Source organism: Mesoplodon mirus (assembly GCF_964341445.2).
Source record: "Mesoplodon mirus genome assembly, chromosome: 6".
Classification (NCBI taxonomy): domain Eukaryota; kingdom Metazoa; phylum Chordata; class Mammalia; order Artiodactyla; family Ziphiidae; genus Mesoplodon; species Mesoplodon mirus.
The window spans coordinates 73,145,175-73,167,030 of NC_138982.1; the positions used below are offsets into that span (position 1 = coordinate 73,145,175).

Here is a 21,856-nt window from a genome sequence, read left to right on the forward strand (position 1 = left end):
AGTTACAGACTCTAAGTGCTATAGGAACTCAAAGAAGAGAGGAATCAGGATTAGTTGAAAATTTCCAACAGGCTTCCTGGAAGAAGCAGAATTTAGAATCCAGGGATTGTACCTAACTTTCTCATTAATGTGTCTGTCCCTAGGGTCCAGGGAAAGGCCTGGAATGTAGTTGGTTTTTAAAAAAATGTCAGTGCCTCTGCTTTTTGTATGTGGAGATAGTGCTACTAGTCTCTGGACAAAGGAGAAGTCATTGAAGATATTTTCCAGTAGTTCCAGGAGACCATTCACTCCTGTATGGGGTTTTCCTAACATCTTTTATTGGAGGATAGTTAGGTTCTGGAACACAGTCTAGGGCCACAGGTCAGAGTGAAGGTCATTGACTCTTGCTGCAATTGAACTTTTAACCTTGGCTTCATAACCATGGAATGAGCCAAAGTGCCATAGATAATATATAAAATGTGCTCAGCAAAAGTGTATCATGTCTGGAAATGAAGAAGAAAATATGTGAAATATGAGAATATATATATATATTCTTTTCTTTTTTTTCCTTGTAAGAACCATAATAAAAGCAAAAGTAAAAAGCAGTAAAAGAACTTTTAGAGGTTGGGAGGATGTATGGTTATGGATTTTCTTCCCCTCTCTATCTTCTTTAAAAATCTTAACACAAGACGCAAGAGGGAAGAGATATGGGAACAGATGTATATGTATAACTGATTCACTTTGTTATAAAGCAGAAACTAAAAAAAAAAAAAAAAAAATCTTAACACAAAATCCCGTTCTGAATACAGTGGAAAAACTAGAATGGAAATTATAGCGCAGGGTTAGCCAGACATTTAAAATGCCTTACAGATTTTGAAACTATATTCTGGTTTTAATTTTTCATGCTGTAAGATTGGTGCTGGCTTTGGGCCATTCACCCTCTTAAGCTGGAAACCTCTTGCCAGACAGAACATTGCTGGCAGTTATTAGAGCCACTGGTTCCATTAGCACATGGGTTTCACGGACTCAGTTCTTTTGTACCAGGCCTGGAGCCTAGGTAAAGAACTAACGTTAGATGCATTTAAAATTTTGTGACTTGGTAACCACATTACCCAGCTTTAAGAGCCATACAAAACATATAACCAGGTTTATCTATGAAACAAAATCTGGCTAGTGTCCTGCATTGTTCACAAAATACCAAAGTAGCTTAAACATTTAAACATTAGCCACCACATTAGGAACCACAGTCTCCTACTAGATTAAATGTTAATTGCAATGACATAGAAAACAAGAACACATTGAAACTTCCGGAAGTGTTAACAGAGCTATTGTTGCAGGAAGAACACTGCTTTTAGAGTTGGGTTTTTGTGTGGCAGTGGCTACTAATTAGCTCCATGTTCTTTGATGAGTGGTTTCCCATTTCTAGCCTCAATTTCCTTACCTGTAAAATGGGTTGAACTAGGTGATCTAAGATCCTTTCTTGCTCTGAATCTGTACTCTTCACATGTAATAGCTTGTTCAATGTATTTTAGGTATATAAGTGATTCTGAAACTAGTCTTGAAAAAGGGTAGGTTTCTGGTCGAGGAAAAATGCACGATATGTATTTCATCAACACCTCCACCCCAAAATTGTGCCACTGAAAATTGATCGAATTTCTAGTATTTTGTTCCTTTTACTTAAAAATAATTAATGATTTCCTGCTTTTCAGGTTGATTTTAGTGAATTCAACTGAGAGCATCATGCACTTATCTTGTCTGTTTTATATCTTGTTAATTTGAAAAAAATATCTGAGTGAATTTGGTGAGGAGGTTGGTGTGAGATATTTTAGATTTGAGATGCAGTGAAGACAGAGAAATAGGAAATAGGGAGATTACATTTTACATTTTATTTGGGTTAGGTGTTTGGAAACAGGACTTTCTCAGCAGCCAAAATACTAGGGGGAAATAGGGGGAAATAAAATGTTATTGATAAGCCAAGGTCACTGTGCATTGGTATTACCTACCTACAAGTGTGTGGTTTTAGTTTTGGTCTGAATTAAGTAATAGCATGCAGATATCTGTTCAACAGAGTGATGACACATTTCTCTGACCAGGAGTTACTGCTTAGACTAAATTTTCTTGACTTAAGGATCATGGTGTGTATGGTATGTGCATGTGCCTGGGGGAGAAAATCTAAATAAATACTTAACATCAGACTTCAGCAGATGTCAATTATCTCAGAGTTACATTACATCTATTTCTGTTCTTCCCAAACTTCTACTCTAGCATGTATTAATCAATTAATTAATTAATTAATTAATTAATTAATGTTCTGCTGATTTTTCTTCTTTGAACTTTACCTGAGTAGATAAGCATGAAATGAATTTCTCATTGCATTTCACTAATGTCAGGAATTCTTGCAGCTCAATATCACTGATTAGTAACAGTCCCCACTCTTGGGACCAGTAGTCCCGAGATGCTTCCTGCACTGCCCAGGAACCCTACATTCCACCAGCTGCTGGTTCACAGCTGAGTCCTTCCCCAGGCATTGCTCTTGGCCAAAGCGGGTGATCTTGCCCCAGGTTCCATCTCCTCCCTAGGGCAGTCCATATTCAGTATGGAGATACAAGGAACTGGCTCTCTTGCCTCAAGTTTGCATATCTCTGAAAGGGCCATCCCAGCTCCACAGCTTCCTACAGGATTCACTGGAGCTGACTGAGACTTTGATCACAGCCACATCACAGTTCAACTTTCCCCTCTGCCCAGTCCCACATCCCTTTCTACCTCCCGGTGTTCTGCCCCCTGCTTCTGCCCCCCAACAAGCCTCCTGCACGCTAATCCCAGACTCAGAGTCTATTTCCCTGGAACTGACCAAAGACGGCAACTTTTTCCATTTAATGGTGTGAATTTCCCCAGTGTCCACACTGAAGCCTGGTAAGATGAACTCTTCTGGAAAAGTTATTATTGGCTGTCTGGAATTTTAACACATTAAATTCAGTGTTTGTAGTTTTCACTCTAGTGTCCAGTAGTTTTTTAAAAAAACAATGATGCGATTTTATGATTCTGGAGTAAAAATGATTCCTTTTGCTTATTGCAAGTATCCTTAAAACCTCATTCCCTCTTTTGATACATTGAAGCAGTCTTCAAAAAATTGCAAGATACTGCTCAGTGTGATAATCACTCCTTCTTTTTATAGTGTCTCTATATGATTTATTCACTAGCCGTTTTCATCTTCATTAGAAGGAAAATTAAAAATGTCTGATATTGGTTTCATAAGAAGTAATGTGCTGAACCACATATATAACCAGATTTTTTTTTCTTATGACTAATTATCTTTTCATTGTTGTGACTCAAATCAGAGCCATAAAAAACAATGAAAATTTCAAAGAGACAGCCTAAACTGGTGCTAATTATACCAGTCCATATGCCTGTACCCTGTGCTTTGTATGAAAAGTCAATTGTTTGAAATATTTAGGGATTTTTTTGGGGGGTCATAATTGAACTTAGTAACTTCTGTCCACCTTTTAACCAAGCCAAAAGAGATATTCAGCTGAGACTCTTGATATCTGCCTCTTAGAGAAAATATTGGGTTTTTAGTATTATGATTTCTTGCTAGATTTAGAAATTAGCAAACAGAGTGGACTTTATATAAAAGCAATGCCTAGAAATTTTGATTGATATACATTTAAAATATATATATGACATACAGAAATTTTATTTCTCTAATAGAGGAATTCAAAATTTTGTAATATCTTTTATGAAACAAAATTATGACTCTTCAGTACTGAAATCAACATACCTTTAAAATGTATTTTAGGCTGAATTTTCCAAAATCTATGTAGCACTTTTCTAAGTTGTTTGATCACAAAATCTTTTTTGTGGGTGCACCATTCATTAATATGTATTAGAAAGAGGGATTTGTGGATCAGTTTTGGAAATGCTGACCTAAAGTTTTGTTTTTGATTATAGTTTTTTAAAAGCTTTTCTAGCTTTGTAGAATGAATTGGAAACTTTAGATTTTTTTTCCTCCAATGCTTTGAAAGTCACTATAATAAGGCAGATAATTTGTACCTCTTTCAGTTTCTTCTCTGGTAAGATGGGCCAGTCAGCAAAAGTCACTCCACATTTAAGGATCTATGAGCATTATTTATTGAGCAACACAACATTCTTTTCTTCTTTTTCTTTCTTTTTTTTTAAAAAACTATCTTAAACAACATATTTTTTTTGTTTGATTTCCTAACTGGCAAACAAACAATTCAGAGGATAATAAAGAGAATTATTATTATTATTATTCTCTTTATTCTTCAAGGGGAATAAAAATTCATGATGGTGTGAGTACACTGGGCTTTCTGGCACCACCTTTGTTCCCCACGGAGGGATGCTGTCTTCTGATGGCCTCAGCTGTCCACATGGAGGCAGGGGTCTGTTAGGTTGGACCCCAGGCAGCTGACTGACTGTCTGATATCACCTCATGTGTTGGGGGAGTGTAGGTGGGTCCTCAGGAGTTTATACTAAAAATTGCATTTCTATTTTATTTAAACTATGTTACTTAGGCCCATTTTCTGGGTTCCAGATTTAAATTTTTTTGAGTACCACTTTGTACCACTGAAGTACCTAATATTTACCAAGCGTTTTTTATATAACCTAGTTTTTAATTTCTTACTGTGCTATTGTACCTACATAAGATTTTGATGAAACAGGCCTGGCCATGGTTTACTACACTGTGATTATTGATCTATATTTGTGCCTTTTTACTTATTTGGGGGTCACTTTTGAAAATTTATGCTGTTGAAATAAATTTCTAGGTCCAAGACGGATCAGCTCCTGCCCCCGGTACTATGTCAGCAAACTGCACTTTTGTGCTCCTGTAAATGCTTTGCTTGACCAGAAACACAGTATATCCAGTCAGCCAATCCCCAAATGCCAAGCTAACTCTGGGCTTTATAGTTATTTCCTTGTTCCTTGATCTTTCTAGATAAGGTCAGATATGCAACCTCAGCCAATTAGCCCTGTTTCCTCATTGCTGCTTCTAATGCCCTATAAAACTCACTCTCACCCAAAATCCCCGGGAAGAGTGAGCCACTTGCTTGGGAGGCACTGTGCTCCCCCAATCCATGGACTGTTTTCCTGTGAATAAAGGACATCAAACTTGTTACTAAACTGTTTTGCCATTTGACAATGCTTTTGCATAAAATCATTTACTTCATGGTCTTTTAAAAATCCTACTTCTCGACAGACTGAGCAACAGAAGTCTTATCTTTTCTATCTCTCCATCCATGTCACCAGCAAAATGCCTTGCACACTGTAGATATTTTTAAAATGTGGTGAAACTGTGCCTATAGGTCAGTGTTGTCATTTTTTTTAGCATAATCCTGCACACAGTATAGTGACATTGTGACAATAAGAAATGTGTATGAGCTCTTATCTGGTTCCCAGCATGGTGGAGGTCCTAAGGCCCTTAGAATTTCCTGACTGGGGAGAGGGGAACATCTTTTATTATTCATAACTAGACTCTTTCAACTAATACCTGAGTTTATGCTAATGAGGTGATTCTTGGAGCATGGGGCCTTGTTGCCAGAGAAACCAACCATGTGATTAGAGGGTTGGAACTTTCAGCTCCACCCCCAGGTGTCCAGGGAGGGGAGAGGGGCTGAAGATTGAGTTAATCTTTCAATCATCTTTAATCAATCATGCCTATGTAAACGAAGTAATGAAACCTTTATAAAAACCCTAAACAATGGAGTTCAAAGAACTTCCGGGCTGGTGAATACATCATGTGCTGAGAGGATGGGGCACCCAAGAGAAGGCATGGAAACTCCATACTGCTTGCCATACTTTGCCCTTGCATCTTTTCTTTTTTTCTTTTTTTTTTTTTTGCGGTACGCGGGCCTCTCACTGTTGTGGCCTCTGCCGTTGCGGAGCACAGGCTGCGGACGCGCAGGCTCAGCAGCCATGGCTCACGGGCCCAGCCGCTCCGCGGCATGTGGGATCTTCCTGGACCGGGGCACGAACCCGTGTCCCCTGCATCGGCAGGCAGACTCTTAACCACTGCGCCACCAGGGAATCCCTGCCCTTGCATCTTTTCCATTTAGCTGTTCCTGAATTATAAGATTTATGATAAACCAGTGATAGTAAGTAAACCGTTTTCCTGAGTTCTGAAAAATTAGCAAACCTGAGGGTTATGGGAACCCTTGATTTACAGCCAGTGTATCAGGAGTACAGAAAGCCCAGACTTGCGATTGGTATCTGAAGCGGGGGTGGGGGGGGGGCGGCAATCCTGTGGAACCGAGCCCTCAACCTGTGGGGTCCGCACAAACTCCAGGTAGTGAGTGTCAGAATTGAATTGTAAGGCACAGGATTTGGAGAATTTTTCGGTGCGGGAAAAACCCTCACACATTTGGTGTCAGAGGTGTTCTGGGAGCAGAAACAGATCATGGTATTAGTAATAGCTATCATTTATGAAGGACCAGATATTTTGCCAATGCTCACCATATACTGTTTCCAATTCCAATAATTTTTAAAGATCATTTTCTTGGCACCATTTTACAGATGAAAAAAAAACCAAGACTTAATTACTCAGCAAAGGGTATATTTCTAATAAACTGGATTTTCAGTTCTCTCAGACTCACAATCCCTGCCTTCCCTCCTCTTCTCACCCGTACTAGGCTACTACATGCCTCTCTAACTATATGAAATCTACTATGGCCAATTTATTCAATAAATATAACTGAGGGCCTCCTGTGGTGCCATTGTTCTGCAGGATGCTGGGTGAGAACATACAGAAGGAGAATAATAATAATAGGAGCAAATACTTAACTGATCCTCACAAAATAGATATTTTTATCATCCTCCCTTCACAGAGCAGGACAGTGAGGCACAAGATTGCTTTGTAACTTGTCCAAGGCCACATAGCTAATAAGCGGCAGAGCCATTGTTTAAACCCAGGACATCTGACTCCAAAGCTGAACTGCCTCTTGTGAATATGTGATCCTTTATATCAATGTGTTTTTCATTCAAATTTGGAAACAAAACAAACACATATGATACAGTCAAAGAACTATGATTTCATAGTGCCCGTACAAATTTGAAAGAATCATTTATAAACTTCATATGCAAGGGATTCAAGATAGAAAAATATCTTCATGGATTTCACATGCTATTTTTAGGAGCTGCAATATGATTTAGTTGCTAATAAAGATCAGTTCAGTTACTACTTGGTTTAACTACCCATTCTTGTTCAGTGAATTTTTTATGTCATCTTTTGATTGAAATTCTCTAAATAAAAGAAACTCCTATCATGACCATTCCTGCTTTTACTAATCTCAAAAAGACAAGGACCAAGAAAATCACATATAAGCCTCTGAATGGAATATAATATCTTTGGTGAAACGCAGTTGGCTCATTTAGACATAGTTCTGCCCAAAATAGCCTGGATGGACTGGGTGGAATTTATTGCATTACTAATGTTCTAAAGGCAGATTTCCCAGTAATAACTTACCCATAAAACTCTACTTTAACAAAAGGCTACTTGATAGCATAGAATAAATGAGAATGCATTTTTATAGCCAGAGATTACCAAACCATAAATACTTCCATCCCTGTAAGCAAACGGGTCAGAAATATTTATGAGTTCCCCTGCATTTTTATCACTTCCACAATGGAATACAGCAATTTCATCACGATCACATTCTATCTCTACCTTTACTCTAGGCTGGTGATGGACTCCTTAGCATATCATAAGCAATCCATTAGTGAGAGGAACTTTGGCATTCAGAAAGGAATGAAGAGAAAAATATCATATAGAAGTTGTTGAAACTGGTTATTTTTGAGCAATGTACTATTCATGGCTAAACTAAATCCAATAGTTAATTTCAGAACAATGTCAATATGGGCAGCTGAGAAGATGATTGCTGGCTAATTTAGTTTACCTGATGATGGTACTAAAATTTATTTTTTTCCCTTATAGAAATAAACATTCAACTGGGCTTGGAAAATTCCAGATCACTGATATTTGGGGTATGGTACAAGACTCATAATTTTTAAGTTAGCCTTTTCTTTTCCTTTTAAAGGAAGCATATGGAAGTAACTGCTTTAAAAATATCTCTTCAAAGATGTCAAAATGTCAAATTAAAACATTATGTTGTCGATCATTGTTGCTGTTTTCTCTCTCTTCCTTGTAAGAATGGTAGATAGAGAAAGGCAATATTTGATTTTACATTAATTTTAAAAGAATGATAATTTTGCTTTTTGTGTAAATGTTGCATGCTTTTTATTTTAAAATTCAAGCAATTAAAAAATTCACAAAGAAGAAATCTTAAAAAATGAATTAGAAAAGAAACATAGATTACATTAGCTAATATAGATAAGAGTATGGTAAGTCTAAGATATGAAATAAATATTGAGTAATACATACAATTTTGTTTTAGAAACAGTGCTTAAAAATCTGGTTAGTCAAGCATCAAATCTTGTTATAGTGTGACATAACATTATTTAGAATAAAATTTGTAAATGCCCTTGTATTAAATGTTAGTTTCAGATTCTTCTAGTTCCTATATTTTAAAAGGAAATATCGCTTTGTATTAATACAGGTTTCTTTGTATTAATTAATATTATTAATTTATTGTTAATAAGCACCCATGAGCAGAATATTTTATTAGTCACAAAGATAACCAGACATGATGGCAGAGATGAGTAGGCACTCATCAAACTTATTTCCACTTTTTAAATACACAGCTACATTACATTTCCTGGCCTCCCTTGGCATTAGATTCAGTCATGTGGTGGAGTTCTAGCCAGTGGAATGTGGGTAGATTGATACATCACTTTTAGGGAGAGCCCAAGAGTCTCCCATGTACTTCTGTAAAGGCTCTTTTCCTGTCTTTGCCTCCAGTAAAGATCTATGGAAGATTTTGAAGCCTTAGGGGTAAGTGGCTGTAATTACAGGGGTAATGCCTGTAAGGAGAAGAGCCTCCCACTGCCAATCCACATTGGATTATGACAGAGGCAATAAACCTTTGATATTGTCACAGAGACAGCAGATCTTTTGTTTGTTTGGTTGGTTTTTTTTTACAGCTTTTTTTTTACCCTAAGCCAAGGTTTCTCTACCGTGTGCTATTAACTTATTGGACTAGATAAATCTTTGTTGTGGGAGCTATGCATTATAGCATCCCCGGTTTCTACTCACTAGGTGCCCATAACAACCCCCCTCTTCCAGCCATCACAATCGGAAGTGTCTCTAGACATTCTAAATTTCCCCGTGAGGGTAAAACTGCCCCTAATTGAGGACTGCTGGTCTAATGTAGTCATGTTTCTGTTCTTAAGGTTTTACACAGAGAGTTCTCTACGTTTTTATATAATGAGTTTCTGAAAAATCTGTTTGAAGTCAAAAGTCTGAAAGGTGAACAATATATTTATGTGTTATAAAGAGTTTTGTTATAGAAGACAAATAAAAGAAAGATAAACATTTTTAACTTACCATTGCATTCAGTTGTTGAAGCTGTTGTTGCAGCAATTTTTACATGTTTTTAAACATTGCATTTTTCCTTCACAGTTGAACCCATACTTGATTACCTTATATCCAGTGAACTGTAGTTTGAAGCTAAAGAGTTGTCACTTAAGGCACAGGAAAGGACTTTCATCTCTGTCACAATTTTTTTTTTTTTTTTTTGCGGTACGCAGGCCTCTCAATGTTGTAGCCTCTCCCGTTGCGGAGCACAGGCTCCGGACGCACAGGCTCAGCGGCCATGGCTCACGGGACCAGCTGCTCCGCGGCACGTGGGATCTTCCCGGACCAGGGCACGAACCCGTGTCCCCTGCATCGGCAGGTGGACTCTCAACCACGGCGCCACCAGGGAAGCCCTGTGAGAATCTTTTAAGTGTGGAATCTCTATTTCCACAACCCTCTGGGCTCTCTGGAAAATTAGCACTACTGGTCTTCAAGCCCAACTTTCTAGGAACTCTTCTTTCCAGCACAGGATCCCTGGGCTTGGGAGCCTGATGTTGGGTTCATACCCCCTTGCTACTTGGGAGCACCTCAGAAATTGTAATTATTCTCCCATTTGTGGGCCACCCACCTCGTGGTATGGGTCTGGACTCTATTGAGATTTTGCCCTTCCTTCCTGTCTTGCCGAGGTGCCTTCATTATATCTTTAGCTCTAAAACATCTTTTATAGTAGGTCCCGGCCTTTTTCATCAATTGCTGTTCTGTAAACAGTTGTGACTTTGGTGTGCCCATGAGAGGCATCAAGCTCTGGGTCTTTGAATGCTACCATCTTGGACAATCTCTCCACTTCATTCTTAAATCATATTTAATCTTTCTTAGTATCTTATTTGATTAGCGACAGTTTGAAATTTATTATCACTCATGTTTACTTCTCCTGTTTTAAAAAAATTGAATAGTGCATTCATTCATTTTGAAATGAAGGTAGTGACCTGTGAATTTCCATACCTCAAAAATCAAGGCTAGGACAAAAGGCTTTTCTACCTGTGTTACCCTCAAACTCTGCACCCCACCTCAGCCTGGGGATTAATGTCTTGCACCCATGCTCACCTTCTGTTTTTGGACTGTTAACCCTCACTGCATCTGTATGTGTGTTGACAAAGTGAACTCAAGTCTTTCCAGTTTTTGTGTTTTGTTTTTTGGATTAGGGAACAGTCCTACTATGAATGTACATTTACTGGTCTGCTGAAGTTCATATTAAACCTGTCAAGCACCTTACCAGAATTGGAATTGCTTGTATATACACTTTGATAAGTTTTAGAGACAATGGTAGAACAGAAGTAAACTGTATTTCAAATCCCACACTATTCTCAAACCATGAAAACCCTTCCCTTTTCAATATATTTGTGTGTAGTTTATCTTTATGCCCATACTGTATTTCCCAGAGATGGGTAAGTGTTATGTTTCTTACTAGCACATTTACCATATTGTTCAAAGTCAGGCGTTTAGTGATTTAACATGATCATATTTCCATGAACTTGCAAGTACAAGATCTTCTCTCACACTGTCTTTTACTCCCTGCTATTTTATATTGTCCTCCTAATTCTCAGTCCTGATCTTTCTTTATGTTCTTCATCAACCTGGATAGGTTATACTATTTTCTCCCTTATTCAAGACCAATAGAATAGAATAGAGCACCCAGAAATAAACCCTGATATATGGCCAAATGATTTTTGACAAGATGCCAAAACTTTTCAAAGTAGAAAGGATAGTATCTTCAACAAATGGTGCTGAGAAGTCTTGTTGTCAACATGCAAAAGAAGGAAGATGTACCCTTACCTAACATCATATGCAAAAATTAATGAAAATGTATCAAGAAACTAAATATAAGACCTAATAAAATAAAAAGTCTTAGAAGAAGACACAGGACAAGAGCTTCATGACACTGGATTTGGCAGTGTTTTCCTCAATATGAAACGAAGGAACAACAAAGGTACAGCTAACAAAAAAATAAACAATTTTCAGTACATAATTTAAAAAAATGTGTACCAAAGAAATGTAAACAGAATAAAATGGCAACCCACAAGATGGGAGAAAATATTTGAAAGCCATCTATCTGACAAGCGATTTCCATTCAGAATATACAGAGAACTCCTACAACTCAACAAAAAGCAAACACCCTGATTCAAAAATGGATAAAAGACTTGAGTAGATGGTCCTTCAAAAAGATGTACAAATGACTAAGCACTTGAATAGATGCTCCATATCACTAAATGCATGTTTATATATTTGTGTGCATGCATACACACACAAGCACATACACACATACTCAAGCAGAAAACAAGTATTGGTGAGGATGTGAGGGAGTTGGAAGCATTGTGCTATGTCAGTGGGAATGTAGAATGATACAGCTGATTTGCAGAAGAGTATGGCAATTTTTCAGATATTGAAAAATAGAATTACTACATGATCCAGGAACTTTACTATGAGGTATACCCAAAGGAATTGATATCTGTGTCTTAAAGAAATATTTGTACTCCAGTGTTCAGAGCAATAATAATCACAGTAGCTAAAATATGAAAGCAACCTAAGTGTTCATCCACTAGTTCCTGGATAAGCAAAGTGCAGTATACCCATATAATACAATATTATTCAGTGTTAAGAAGGAAAAGATGTAGGAATATGCTACAACATGGATGAATCTTGAGGAAATTTAGCTACCGAAAGCCATTTTTGTGACTTTTAGTGAGGCCTAACAATACAACTACTTATTTCAATTATATGGGGTACTTAGTATAGTCAAAACCATAGAAATTGTGAGGGTAATGATGCTTTTCAGGTGGTTATAGAACAAAATAGAAACTTATGTTTAAAGGATATAGAGTTACAGTTTTAAAACATAGAAAAGAATTAGAAAGATAAATGGTGATGTTCATCGCCCAATAATATGAATGTATGTAATATCACTGAACGGTGCAGTTTATAATAATTAACATGTTATACTTTATGTTATTTGATTTTACTAACATCCAAAATTGGGAAAGAATGTAATATCATGAAAGGGAGTAGCCCTGGGAAAGAGCAGAGAGTAATCAGAAGGGTGAGACACTGCGTATGTTGAAGAAGAAGAGGTGAGAGTTTTCATTGGACAGAAGAGACTTTATAAAAAAGAAAAAAATATTACTCTGAGGGTGTATTAAATAGATATCTGTGGATGTATTGCTATGTCCCATGGGTTATCTTAAAGAGTCTTTAATAAAATCCATAAGGCTTGCTGAGGCTTTTTTAAAAACTGGATTCCCTAGGAGATAATTAGAGGGTGGTACTTAAGTCTATGTCTAGGTTGACAGATTTTGCAGGGAAGATGAACATGAGAACGGTGGAGGTCCTGAGAGCGTAAGTACATGGAAATTAGAAAATAAAATAATAAAGGGAATTAGGAAAACTTTGGACTTCGAAGGTCATGTATTACTGAGTCAGACCTGAGGTTTCTAAGGAGTTACATACACAGTTGCTCTTTGGATTACTTGTTGATAAAGATCAGTGGAAAAGCTAGAGTCGTTTCCAAGTGTAGGTAAGATATAATGAGAGGATGGAGGTGGAAAGTAGGGAGGCCCAGAGAAAAGTGGGAAGGTCATACTGGGCCAAGATGGTGGTAACATCCAGCAGAACGGATGGTAGGGCAGACTATGGATTCACCTGTTTTATTTTGGCTCCCTACCTCATCCTTAATAATTCTTTGGGAATATTTCATTGCTCTGTGATACAGGTACAGAATTCGAGTGAGGAGACTACACCCTCAGTGTCCAGCTGTCTGAGTCCTCAGTGTGCTTCAAATGATGGAGAATTATTGGTTCTTTATGAGAAGAGTTAGTACCTCATAGCTAATCTTAAACTGGAGCTTATGCAATATTGATTTCATTTTATATATACTGTTGGCATGCAGGTTCCTCCTCCTCTTTTCTTGACCATTATGAAATGAATCTATATTTCTCAATATTTGGGTATATGAGATAAATACATTAAGTAAAGAAATCTTATATATTGCTCCCTGCATAGTTTGCTCTTTCTTGTTTCTCTTTTACCTTTACTAAAGTAGCACAGGGAGAGACCTTGAAATCTTCTAATCAGGAGAGATTAGAACATCATATTTCTAGAGAGGTTGGTTGGGCAGAGCAGGGGCCCCAGTGAGAATCAAAGCTTCTGTTTCTACTTGGAAGTGTACCTGTATAGAGTAGAGGGCTCCAGGAAATATCCTAGAATGTTGCAATATCCCTGCGGGAGATCATTAAGAGAGGCAGGATCTGGTACCAGGTCAGTGTACTATGACATGTTTGTCAGTCATCTGATGTGAGATTCTCAGAGCCAATCCCATATGGTAGGGCTGAGTGCAGAGTGATGAAGAACCTGTGAAAGCCTCTGATTGCATGTTAAAGATGAAGCTCTGATTTTGGGGAGAATTTTCTTACCTGACTGAATGTCACCCTTCTGTGGGGATGAGATTCTGTGCTTTTCCTCTCTTGATGACCACTGACTGAAAATCATTAGAGCATCATGTCTAGAAATCATTCTTTATTTAATTTCTTAAAGAAGAAAACATAGAAAACATTTTTGTCCACTTTCAAATTGAGGATCAAGGGGAATGACATCAGTGAAAATGTCAGAGTAGGGAGCTCTGGCTTGTGTCCATTGCCAGAAACACTGACATACGTGGTAAAACCTGTCAGAATGATCTTATCAACACATGTAAGTTTTCTTTTCTTTTCGCCCTGTAGATTTATCTTTCATTGTAACTTAACTTACTACAGGATGTGGAGAATAAACAGGGAAGTAGAAACTGTATTTCCTGATGAGAGAATCACTAAGTCACATTAACTGTTCTGAGCTATGTCTTACTCACCGTGACTGTAATTAAAAGAAACAAACAAACAAAACACTTTTTTTTTGTAAGTCAGTTCTGACATTTCCTTGTTAAAGACAAGGTAACAGATACAGACTTAGATCTACCAGAATTGAGCAAAGGTTTGATTCTACCTGTGTTGAATATATGAGCATGACCTGCTACAAATCTTCATTAAGCTTACTGCCACAACTGACAAATTCCCTTTTTCCACTCCTGATATGTTGCGTGTAAGGAATGCATAGGTCAGTAACCCCAGCTGGTCACAGTAAACTCTGCCATATGGATTACTGCATGTTTTCTTGCTGGAAGACCACACATTCTCGAGTATCATGCCTGCAGAGTATCTGGGCTCTTCTTTTTTCTGGATAAAGGTTAGATAATCAACTAATTTTATGAGAAATATATAATTGTATTTGCATATTCTTCAGGTTTTTATTTATCCATTCTCTTTCAAGTCCTAAGTGCAAATATTAAAGTGATTTCCAAGAGGGTGGTAAATAAGACAGCTACATTTATGCTCCAAAATTAGCAATAAAGCATAATACAATTGTAAATGCATTAATGTGTGATTAATATGTAGATACTTATGTAAATGCAATTTTAGTAATGCTTTGTGGAGAGCTTCAGAATCTAGGTATTAATAAAAAAGAAGAAGGAGTTCTTGAAACTCTCAGGGGATTATAGAGAAGTCTTTGTGTCTATAAATATCAATCTGAAATAATTCATATTCTCAGAAATAAACTAGGCATAAAATTGTAGGAAAAAAGTTCATGAAATGAAAGAGCACGTGATGGCCATACAAGAAAAAGAATATTCTCAGAGACTAATGAACAGTGTGGAGTTCAGCAGAAGGGTAATACAGATTCAAAGAGTAAAACTTTGGAGAGCCTAATTATGAGTTCCTCATATTTCATCTTTGGAAAGACGGTAGTCATTTGAAATATGATGTTATAAGATGATGTTAACATACTTAAATACTTTCGTTTAGAAATGACCACTTAGAACCAGAATAAATGAAAGAGAACACAAAATTATGTTTCTGTTGATTTTTAAAGATCTCAGGTGAGTGCTGATAATTTAAATATACATGATGTCGGGCTTCCCTGGTGGTGCAGTGGTTGAGAGTCCACCTGCCGATGCAGGGGACACGGGTTCGTGGCCCGGTCCGGGAAGATCCCACATGCCGCGGAGCGGCTGGTCCCGTGAGCCATGGCTGCTGAGCCTGTGTGTCCGGAGCCTGTGCTCCGCAATGGGAGAGCCCACAACAGTGAGAGGCCCGTGTACTGCAAAAAAAAAAAACAAAAAAAAACATGATGTCTTTCACTGCAAAGTAAAGGAGCTGTTACAGTGGAGGATTCCTGGACTGAATGTCAATATTATGACATAGTATGAGTGTGTTTCGTGTTTGGTAATTGCAAACATTGTTCCTTTTGTTGTGGTCATCCATTTACAATGTTTGATGTCAGTTGATTTTTCTCTTGTAAAAATAAAATACCGTCTGTGTGTGTGGAAAAAAAACATACATGATGTCTTGATAACTTTGTATGGAATTTGAGATCTGGAAAAAAGCATTTCTTTTCTGTAATGCTAGGGTGCTAATTGGACATTTTTGCAAGAAAGAGATTTCAGGATGCAAATCTCGTGTCCCTAAGGTGCGAAGTCAGTTCATGGCGGAACATTCTATTAAACATGTGTGACTGCAGAAATATTTCTTTGGAAGGAAGAGGTCACGAATCCCTTTTTAACAGTTAGTGGTTTATAGTATACCGAATGAGCAAAATGGCTATTTCTGAACTTTAGAAAAAAATAATATAGTTTTTCTGCATTTATATTATGATGCTGATGTAGAATATCAAAAATTCTTTATTTTGAAAAACAATGTAATCAATTTGACATAATTCATATATATTGAACCTGTGGTACACACACACAATAAAACTTACATTCAAAAAATCTTTTTCACTTAAGAAATATTTTCTAGTGTAGTTGGTTTACAATGTTGTGGTTTTTTTAAAATACATGTTTATTGGAGTATAGTTGCTTTATAACACTGTATTAGTTTCTGCTTTACAACAAAGTGAATCACCTATATGTATACATATATCCCCATATCCCCCCTGTCTTGAGCCTCCTTCCCACACTCCCTATCCCACCCCTGTGGGGGACATAAAGCACTGAGCTGATCTCCCTGTGCTATGTGGCAGCTTACCACTAGCTCTTTTACATTTGGTAGTGTATATATGTCAGTGCTACTCTCTCACTATGTCCCTGTTTCCCCTTCCTCCCTGTGTCTTTAAGTCCGTTCTCTACATCTGTGTCTTTATTCCTGCCCTGTCACTAGGTTCATCAGTACCATTTTTCTAGGTTCCATATATATGTGTTTGTGTACAGTATTTGTTTTTCTCTTTCTGACGTACTTCAATCTGTATGACAGACTCTAGGTCCAAGCACTTCACTACAAATAACTCAATTTTGTTCCTTTTTATGGCTGAGTAATATTCCATTGTATATATGTGCCACATCTTCTTTATCCATTCATCTATCAATGGACACTTAGGTTGCTTCCATGTCCTGGCTATTGTAATTAGAGTTGCAGTGAACATTGTGGTACATGACTCTTTTTAAATTATGGTTTTCTCTGGGTATATGCCCAGTAGTGGGATTGCTGGCTCATATGGTAGTTCTATTTTTAGCTTTTAAGGAACCTCCATATTATTCTCCACGGTGGCTGTATCAGTTTACATTCCCACCAACAGTGCAGGAGGGTTCCCTTTTCTCCACACCCTCTGCAGCCTTTATACACTGTTGTATTAATTTCTGCTGTGCAGCAAAGTGATTCATTTATATATATATATATATATATATATATATATATATATATTCTTTTCCATTATGGTTTATCACAGGATATTGAATATAGTTTCCTCTGCTATACAGTAGGTCTTTGTGGTTTATCCATCCTATGTAGAATAGTTTGCTTCTGCTATTCCAAAACTCCCAATCTTTCCATCACTCTCTCCTTGGCAACCACAACTCTATTTTCTATATCTGTGTGTTTGTTTCTGTTTTGCTGACATGTTCATTTGTGTCCTGTTTTCGATTCCACATGTAAGTGATATTATATGCTATTTGTCTGTCTCTTTCTGACTTACTTCACTTAGTATCATTATCTCTAGGTCCATCCATGTTGCTGCAAATGGCATTATTTCATTCTTTTTTATGTCTGAGTAATATTTATTGTATACGTATACCACACTTTCTTTATACATTCAATTTTCAATGAACATTTAGGTTGTTTCCATGTCTTGGCTATTATAAATAGTGCTGCTATGAACATAGGGTTTTATGTATTTTTTTGAATTATAGTTTTGTCTAGATATATGTCCACAAATGAGATTGCTAGATCATATGCAACTCTCTTTATTGATTTTTTGAGGGAACTCCATACTGTTTTCCATAGTGACTGCACCAACTTACATGGCCACCAACAGTGTAGAAGTGTTCCCTTTTCTCCATACCCCATCCAGCATTTGTTAATTGTAGATTTTTTTTTAAATCATGGCCATTCTGATCAGTGTGTAGTGATACCTCATTGTAATTTGGAGTTGCCTTTCTCTACTAATTAATGATGATGAGCATCTTTTCATGTGCCTATTGGCTATCTGTATGTCTTCTTTGGAGAAATGTTTATTTAGGTCTTCTACCCATTTTTCCATTGAGTTATTTGTTATTTTGTTATTGAGTTGTATGAGCTATTTGTATACTTTAGAAATTAAACCCTTGTCAGTCGCATAATTTCCTAATATTTTCTCCAGTCCATAGGTTGTATTTTCATTTTGATTATGGTTTCCTTTGCTGTGCAACAGCTTGTAAGTTTGATTAGTTCCTGTTTCTTTTTAGCTTTTACAGTAAGTCCCCTACATATGAACAAGTTCTGTTCCAAGAGTGCGTTTGTAAGTCCAATTTGTTTGTAAGTCCGACAAAGTTAGCCTAGGTACCCAACTTACACAGTCGACTATATGGTATTGTACCATAATAGGTTTATAATACTCTTCACACAAACAATACATAAAAAACAAACACAAAGATAAAGAAAACATTTTTAATCTTACAGTACAGTAACTTGAAAAGTACAGTAATACAGTACAACAGCTGGGATACTCAGGCTGGCATTGAGGGAACAGGAGAGAAGAGTTACTGATTAGAGGAGGGAGAGGAGGTGGGAGAAGGTAGAGGTGAAGGATTATCAGCAGTAGGAGACAGAGGGCAAGCTGCCATTTCACTCATACCTGACGTTGATGGCACAAGTTCTGGCTCCTTCCTGGATTTAATTCTATCTACCCTCTTGAAAAAATGATCCATTGATGTCTGGGTAGTAGCTCTTTTTTTCTCATCATAGATGACAAGGTAGCACTGGATTGCATTCTGAATGACTGCTGCCACCTTTGGGTACCATTCTAGGTTCGGGTCCTGTGCCTCAAAAACTAACAGTGCTTCTTCAAATAAAGAAGATTTCCCTGCCATTTTCTGTGTTGTGAATCTCTTCAGTTCTTCAGTTACTTCTTCTTCCTCCTGTCCCTCTTTATCCTTTCTCTGGGCCTCCAATTCCATCAGTAAGCTCCTCATGTTGCACAACAAGGAGTTCAATGAAATCGTCCTCTTGCAGATCTATCTCCAGCTTCTCACTGAGGGCCACTGTGTTGCTGAAGACCTCTTCGGACTTCTGATCTACCTTCTCAAATCCACAAAAATCATGAACAAACTGTGGGCAAAAGTTCTTCCAAACCCCATTCACAGTGACCAACATACCGTCACACCATGCAAAGTCAATGTTTTTATGGTCTTGTAGATGTTATAGTCCTTCCAAAGTAGTCCTTAGGTTGTTCTTGATTTGTCACTTACCTTTACTGCCTGACAAAAAGTGTGACATAAATAATATTTCTTGAAAGTCGCTCTAACTACCTGGTCTGTAGGTTGGATGAGCAACGTAGTATTTGGTGAGAGATGCACTACTTTGAAGTTGGGATGAAAGTCATCCATGGATGGGGGGTGACCCAGAGCATTGTCGAGCAGCAAAAGAATGTTTTGCTTGAATGTCCCTCTCCGGGCAATATTTCTCTACATCTGGGATAAAGTGGTGGGAAACCAGTCCTGGAACGTGGCCTGTGTAATACAGGATTTGGGGTTACGCTTCCACACAACAGGAAGAGAGCCCTTGGCTATGTTTTTAAGGGTTCTTGGGTTCTCTGAATGATAAACTAAGAGAAGCTTCAGCTTCAATTCACTGGAAACATTGCCACCAAACAACAGTTAGCCTATCATTTGCTGCTTTACAGCCCGGCATCAACTTTTCCTCCTTACTGATGTAACTTCGGTCTGGCATCCTCTTCCAGTATAGTAGTGTCTCATCCACATTAAAAACCTGGTTGGGTAAATACACACCATCATCAATAATTTCTCAAAGTGTTTCCGGAAGTTCCCGGACAGCTACCCTATCTGCACTTGCTGCCTCTCCACTTACTTTTGCATTGTGAAGGTTGACTCTAGCCTTGAACCAATGAAACCAGCCACGGTTGGCATTAAAAGATGTGCCCTCTGATTCTTTGCCGTGTTTCTTCTTCAAGTCTTCATAAAGGCTTTTAGCTTTCTCTTGAATCAGCATTAAGCTGAGCAGGACTCAGTGCTGATGTTGCTCCTGCACCTGCAAACTGAGAAGTTTCTCCATCTCCTCCATCACTTTTCCATGCTTCTTTGATATTTTGTCAACACCGTCAGCACAGCAGACTTCACATGTTCCATGATCTTGTCCTTGTTCTTTAGATGCGTGCCAATGATTGAATGATTCATGTTATAAGAATGAGCGATGTCTAACATCTTTTTGCCTTGCTCCACTCTCTCAATTACTTTCACTTTTGTTTCCATCATTATCGCTGGGCCCTTCTTAACAGTACCAGCTACATCACCGCTGCTTTTCCGCTTGCTTCCAGACATCTTGGGCTTGAAATAAACATACTGTACTACTGTACTCTATACAGTACTATAAAGTACACAAAAGCACAACCACTTATAGAGGATGCACACACATGACAATGTATGCCAGACACATGAACTAACTTACATGATTGGACATGCGAATGCACGTTTGCATCTTTGAAATTTTGCAACTTGAAGGTTCGTATGTAGGTGACTTACTGTATTTATACTGCCTAGGGAAACTGTGGTATGATTTATGTCAGAGAATGTTTTGCTTATGTTCTCTTCTAGGAGTTTTAAGGTGTCCTATCTTATATTTAAGCATGTAAGCCGTTTTGAGTTTATTTTTGTGTATGGTGTGAGGGTATGTTCTGACTTCACTGATTTGAATATGGCTGTCCAACTTTCAAAACACCACTTGCTGAAGAGACTATCTTTTCCCCATTGTATGTTCTTGCCTCCTTTGTCGAAGGTTAATTGACAGTAGGTGTGTGCATTTATTTCTGGGCTCTCTATTCCATTACATTGATCCATGTATCTCTTTCTGTGCCAATACTATGCAGTTTTGATTACTGTAACTTTGTAGTATTGTCTGAAGTTTAGGAGGGTTAGGCCTCCTGCTTTGTTCTTTTTCCTCAGGATTGTGTTGACAGTTCGGACTTTTTATGGTTCCAGATACATTTTAGGATTATTTGTTCTAGTTCTGGGGAAAATGTCATGGGCAGTTTGATAAGGATCACATTAAATCTGTAGATTGCTTTGGGTAGTATAGCCATTTTAACAGTATTAATTCTTCCCATCCAAGAGTGTGGGATGTCTTTCCATTTCTCTGAATCATCTTCAATTTCCTTTACTAATGTTTTGTAGTTCTCAGCATATAAGTCTTTCACCTTCTTGGTGAGATTTATTCCCAAGTATTTTATTTTCTTGATGCCATTTTAAAAAGGATTGCTTGTTTACATTTCCTTTCTGATATTTCATTGTTAGTGTAAAGAAATGCAACCAAGGACTTCCCTGGTGGCTCCATGGTTGAGAATCCGCCTGCCAATACAGGGGACATGGGTTTGAGCCCTGGTGCAGGAAGATCTCACATGCCGTGGAGCAACTAGACCTGTGTGCCAGAAGTCCTTAACCTGCACACTAGAGCCCATGAGCCACAACTACTGAGCCTATGTGCCACAACTACTTAAGCCCACGTGCCTAGAGCCCGTGCTTCGCCACAAGAGAAGCCACTGCAATGAGAAGCCTGCGCACCACAACGAAGACTAGCCTCCACTGGCCACAACTAGAGAAAGCCCATGCACAGCAATGAAGACCAAATGCAGCCAAAATAAATAAAAAAAACCCCAGAAAACCAAGAAATGCAACCAATTTATGTACGTTAATCTTGTATCCTGCTAATTTGGTGAATTTGTTTATCAGTTCTAGTAGTTTTTGTGTGGAACTTTTAGGGTTTCCTTCATATATATTATCATGTCATCTGCATATAATGACAACTTTACCTCTTCCCTTCCAATGTGGTTAGATTTTATTTATTTTTCTTGTCTGATTGTTGTGGCTAGGACTTCCAATACTATGTTGAA

General features: G+C 37.8%; 1 protein-coding gene across 1 annotated transcript in view; it reads right to left on the minus strand.

The window, feature by feature from the left end:
• LOC309805976 (putative ATP-dependent RNA helicase DDX5) overlaps nucleotides 1–20,225 on the minus strand; it is a gene marked incomplete at its 5' end in the record, with an annotated part of 97,288 nt that extends 77,063 nt beyond the window's left edge. The window contains 1 exon segment of the mRNA XM_082624340.1: nucleotides 20,070–20,225. Coding sequence (XP_082480466.1) covers nucleotides 20,070–20,225 — 156 coding nt within the window.
• Nucleotides 20,226–21,856: the final 1,631 nt, after the last annotated feature.